Source organism: Opisthocomus hoazin, chromosome 3 (genome assembly GCF_030867145.1).
Source record: "Opisthocomus hoazin isolate bOpiHoa1 chromosome 3, bOpiHoa1.hap1, whole genome shotgun sequence".
Lineage (NCBI taxonomy): Eukaryota > Metazoa > Chordata > Aves > Opisthocomiformes > Opisthocomidae > Opisthocomus > Opisthocomus hoazin.
The window spans coordinates 94011662-94017316 of NC_134416.1; the positions used below are offsets into that span (position 1 = coordinate 94011662).

At 53.1% G+C, this 5655-nt stretch overlaps 1 protein-coding gene across 2 annotated transcripts; it reads right to left on the reverse strand.

Moving 5' to 3' along the window:
* Nucleotides 1–1793: 1793 nt before the first annotated feature.
* ID4 (inhibitor of DNA binding 4) lies at nt 1794–4865 on the reverse strand. 2 transcript variants are annotated; one of them, XM_075417083.1, is made up of 3 exons: nt 4316–4865; nt 3659–3716; nt 1794–3262 (listed from the first exon to the last, which is right to left on the reverse strand). In XM_075417083.1, the coding sequence occupies exons 1-2, from the start codon at nt 4715–4717 to the stop codon at nt 3672–3674; spliced, it is 447 nt and encodes a 148-aa protein (XP_075273198.1). In that variant the 5' UTR covers nt 4718–4865; the 3' UTR covers nt 1794–3262; nt 3659–3671. The 2 variants fall into 2 exon arrangements, with proteins under 2 accessions (XP_075273198.1, XP_075273199.1); XM_075417084.1 differs by having other exon boundaries at nt 4309–4865.
* Nucleotides 4866–5655: the final 790 nt, after the last annotated feature.

Genomic DNA, 5655 nt, shown 5'->3' on the forward strand with positions numbered 1-5655 from the left:
GCCTGCTTCACCTCCCTGCTTCTGTAAGGATGAGTACATGCTCCCACTGGTAGACTACAAATGGAAAATTGGGAGTTGGTTTGACAGCCAGTGACTTGGTCAAGGTCACAAAAGAGCCTCAGTAGCAGAGCCGGGAACAGAATTTGGTATCCTAATTCCTAATCTGGCAGCCTCACCACAACTCTCATCACGCAATCAAAAAGCTCCTTTTAAGGAATGCTTTTGTGACTAAGAGAAAATCCGAGGCATTACAAGAGAGAGTCCTTTTAATTTGCCTTTGTTCAAACATTTACGCCTTTTCCTATATGGAGAACATGATTTAAACAAGACATGGGATTAGAATATGATGAAAGACTCTAAGTAATCCTTGAAAAACAAAAAAATCTATGGCTGTATTTAGGACCATACAGATTCCAGCCATTAGATAGCGAGCAATTAGATATTCCTTGCTTACAGTTTCATACACAGCATAAGGAATAAATCAAGACCAGCATCTACCATGCTCTGATAGAGCTTTTTTGAGCGTTATATGCTGGCTTTCACATTTGTCAAGAATATTGTATAACAGGAAAAATTTTCAAAGCCCTTTAGTAAGGCTTCGTTTTCCAAAGGTTATAACTTGTTGCAGAGCAACATTTTTTTAGAAAGCAGAAACAAATCCTCAAGCCACTAAACTCAACTGAAGATTGCCTGGACCTGAAACAATCTGGGATTTGGTACGCTCTCCCTTGAAAAAGTAATTCAGTGATTTGTCAGCTTTCCCAGGACACACCAGCTTTGATACGTAGAAACTCTACGGTAGTTTCGTATTTTAAAACAGCACCTTCCTCTTCTGTGTAACAGAATACTGTCATTTGGCAACAGTGGATAGAAACAAAACGAGGTTATTAAGAACTAATGTTACTGAAAAACTGTATACAAAATAAGCTGAGCTGTACAAGCTAAAGTAAGTGGAGGACTACAAATATTACTAGGATAAACAAAGAAAACTCATGTAAATTTAAACTATTCCTTCGGAAAAAAAATGTTCTTTTTTCAAACACAGCAGAATTCCCCAATGGCAGTTAAAAAATCCTATTGACAGTACTCTTAATGTCACTGAGTTAGTTGGAGACAGAAGATGAGAGGTTCATGACTGAATTTTGCAAGAACATGTATTTTACTCATTAAATTACTATTATTATAACATCCGAGCTTGGGGAAAGCAACGCCGGGACCCCCTCCCCATCCCTCAGGTCGGGGCGCAGCCTGCAAACCGCCCCTGCCTTCAGTGCATTTGCAGTGACAGGAGGCCTCGTGCTTACAGACGCATCAGCCACTTTGTGATTTGATCTCTACGCAATTATTTTGATTAAGAAAATGTTCATCTTGTTGACATTATCACTGTAGTCAATAGCTAATGACCCCAGTAGTTGATTTCCTTATAAATATTTAACTTAATAGAAGTTGTCCCTTGGGTTATACTACTTTTGACAGTTGTATAATCTGAAACAAATCCTCTTTTTTGTAGTCAAACAGACCATGTTACACACACAGTTGGCTAGCTATTTACAAAGCACCCAATTAAATCCTACTTAGTTCTCTCACTCTGAAAATCCCGTTTCACTAGTGCGCAGGCTACTGATCACACAAAATGAGCATCCTTCACTGAGCCTGGACACAGTTTACCATAAGACTGATTTGTGTACAAGCCTGCTGCAAAATGAACTCACCCATCAAATGGTTATTACACAAAAAAAGTGAAAACAATTTGCAAATTCATAGGATTGAAGAAATAAGTTGAAGAATCACAGTTAAAGACAGGTAAATCTAGTTTAATGTTCACATGTAGTAGTTACACATCACAGATATTAAACAGGATTTTAACTATAACACAGCTGCAATGAAACCAAAAGTCATTTTGTACTAGAAAAATAATCTTGACACAGTTCTCAGATTTTTGGTCTACTAAAGTTCATTTTAAAGAGGAATTTACATCACTGACCAAAATGACTTTGCCCATGTGCCTTTTCTGCAGTTCAGTATTCATACTCTTTGGATGAAGGAAACAGCAACTGTTTTTGTTAATGATTTGCCCTTTGGTTGCAAGCAGAGAACTGTTTTCACTTTTTAAGCAATTAGTAGGCTGTAGGAATGCAAGTCTGCAATAAAACCTTTTGGTGCTAAATGAAGTTCCAGAACAAATTCCTGCATCTGATGCAACAGCAGATTTTTAAAAAAGCTGATTAAAGACCTAAAGCATTGCCCCCATAATGCAAAAACTAGATAGAATTTGTTTTTCTGTTCTCGGTAAAAAAACACTACATCTTATCGCTACATCTATAGAATGCACTAAAAACTCCTGTGCCTAAGTGACAGAAGTATGGTCTCAAAACGTATAATACACTTACAAACATTTTTAAGCCTAGATTGAGGAAAACACATTTGTATGGACTCCGAACAAGTTTATTTGCAATCAGACATCTCATGCAATCATGCAGGACCACTAGCTATAGCTGTAACTTTCGCATCTAAAAGGACATTCGGGGACAAAAAAAAGCCCTAAACATTCAAGGTATTTCCATATTAGCGGCTCCGTACTCGAGCTGTGGTTTTCTAATGAGATATTCCCACAGATTTTAAAAAAAACATAACACACCTTTATAATATTTACAAAAAAATATTTAATTAAAAATATTTTATAATTACAGTAGTCTATTAAAGCATATACTTCTCTCACACTTATAGAACATCTCTATATATACACAGTATGAAATGTCACTCATTTTTCTATACAATATGTAACATCCCTGCAGGGAGAAGAAAGCTCCCTGGGCCCCAATAAAACCCATCTATTTTAAACAATAGATGTCAAATATTATCTACAAACGCTCCGGGAGATTAGTAAAGCTTCGCATTCGGCTGCTCGGTCGGCCCCTTACAAGTGTTATGATGCTCCTAAAGTCCGGTTTCGGCGGGGTCCTCTATCGCGGGGCAGAGTCGCGACTCTTCCTGCTCGGGGAGTCCGACCCCCGCGGGAACGAAGAGAAGAGACGGGGCGGGCGCGGGGGGGGGGTGGGAGGGGGGGGTTGGGGACACGGGACGGGACCGCCACGGACGTGCAAAACGGTGAGAAGGCTGGCTCTGCCGGGACGAAGCCTGGGAACTGCTCGGGGGGGAATAGGGGGGGGGTTGGCTGGCTCCGTCCTCCCGTGCGGCGGGGCCGGGCCGGGCCCCCCCCCCGTCGCCGCCGCCCGCCCCCCGCGGTGCCTCCGCCGCACACCTGTGGGAAGAGGAATGAATAGAGGGGGTGTGTGAACCGCCCGGCTCCAGACCGACTGGCGCCGCCGCCACCGCGCAGAGACATGCTTGATCAACAACCCAAAACAAACCAGGTCAAACAACAACCGCAGCTCCCAGGCTGGGCCGGGCGGAGGGATGCGCAGCTGCACGCCGCAGCCAGCAGCGCTTCGCGGGGGGGGGCGGGACGGGAAACAACCAAAAACCCCAACCCGGTAATTAAAGAAAATGAAATAACCACCCGGCAATTAAAAATAAAAGCCCAAAGCGTCTTGCAAAGGTTTCTCGCCGGGCTCAGGTCCCCCTCCGGCAGGCTGCTCTGCGCCGCGCGTCCCTCCCGTACGCCCGTGTCCCCCCCCCCCGATCGCCCGGCACTCACCTGGGGGCGGCGGTCAGCGGCAGAGGATGCTGTCCCCCGGCTTGTTAACAGAGCCAGCCTGCGCAGCAACGGAACACGGCAAGTTAAGAGAAAAAAACAAGACACGGAGACTTCCCCCCCTCTCCCCCCATTCCCCGTATCGCCCCTCTCCGCGTACCGGGCTCTGCCACCAGCCCGGGGGGGGGAACCGAGCAGGGGGGTCGGCGACCGCGCTCCCGGGGATGCCTCAGGAGGAGCCGCTCCCCGCGCCTCGGCTGCCAGCGCCGACGTGGGAAGGGGGGGTCCCGCGGTGGGGGTCTCCTCCCCGTTTCCCCCCGAAGCACGCCGAGCCGAGGGCATCGCACGTGCGCAAGCCCCCAGACCCGCTCCCGCTCGCTACGCCGAGGGGCTGGGAAGCGCAGGGGCAGACGGCGCTCTGCTCCCGTGTGTGCAAACACGCCGACTGCGGCTGCTCCCCAGAGGGGCTGTAATTACGCGGTAAGCACCGTGCGGGTGGCCTGCCCGCACCGAGGGGACGCGGGCACCCACCGCGGCGTTTCTGCGCCCGCGGTCCCTCGCCGGGCAGAGCCACGGGACCGGCAGCGGCGAGACACGGCCGGGCCACGCCGGTACCGCCCCCGCCCCGCACCGCGGGCTGGCCTGCCACGCACCTCTTACCGGGTCAGTGTTGAGGGCCGTCAGCGGGGTGCGGGGGGTGCCGGCGGGGCAGCTGCCCGGGTGCAGGGCCGGCGGCTGCTGCTGCTGCTGTCGGAGCAGCGCCGGGTGCGTCTCCAGAGCCAGCTGCAGGTCGAGGATGTAATCGATGACGTGCTGCAGGATCTCCACTTTGCTGACCCTCTTGTTGGGCGGGATGGTGGGCACCAGCTTCCTCAGCCGGCTGTAACAGTCATTCATATCGCACTGCAGGCAGAGCGCGGCCGGCTCCTCGCCCGACGGCGGGCCCCCCTTGCAGCCGCTGTGCTCGGCCAGGCACCGCAGGGCCGGGTGCCCCCCCCCGCCGCCCGCCACGCCGGGCTGCGCCTTGCGGCTGGGGTGCCGGACGGGGCTCACGGCTTTCATGCTGCCGCAGGGAGGGGAGACCTCCCTCTCCACCGCCGCTGCCGCCTCCGCCGACCTCGGGCAGCCCCGGGGGTGTGACGGGAGGTGCTCGCAGGGCCGCGCCGCACCGCCAAACAACCACCCCTCCCTTCCCGCCCGCTCGGCTGCGACCGCCTCTGCCGCCGCCGCTGCCCGCGCCGCCCCCTATATAGAGCGGGGCGCGGGCGGGGCGCGGCGGGCGGTGCCGCGGCGGGGCAAGGCGGGAGCGGCGGGGGGGGGCGCCGAGGTGCCGCGCCGCAGCCAATCAGGGCGCCGCATTTCCCCCCTTGGAACGTGGCGCCGGCCAATGGCGGCGCGGTCGGGGGAGCGGCGGCGCTGCTGGAGGGGGCGGGCGGCTGGCGCTGACCCCCGGGGGAGGAGGAGGAGGAGGAGGAGGAGGAGGAGGAGGAGGAGGAAGGCGGCGGACCCGGGGAGGAAGGACTGCCGGAATGCGGGAAGGATCCACCGCCCAGCGGCTCCCGGCGCCGCCCCCGCGGTCCGGGGCGCAGCTCCGCGGGGGCGAGCGCAGTCCTGCGCGACCGGCGCCGCTCCCCGCCGCCCGCCCGGAGGAAGGCGGCTGCCGCCCCCCACCCCTTCTTCCCCATCCCCCGGGAGGGGTGTTATCTCCTCGGGTCGTGAAGCGCCTTCGGATCCTCTCGGTGTCGGAGACCCAGCTCGGCTTCACACACATTTTGAGGGACTTCGGGACGCCGGTTTAAAGGCAGGGAAAATCCCAAGCAAAACTTAAGGGGGGGGGGGGGAGCGGGAGGGTTTAGGGACTGCAAGCAAAGCAATGCCTGGGAACATTAAATTAGAGCACATAACTATTAAAAATGCATGGAGATGGAGTATTCAGAATTCCTCCATGACATATAATATTAATCCGTTTTATGTAAAATTCATACCTGTAACTTAATTCG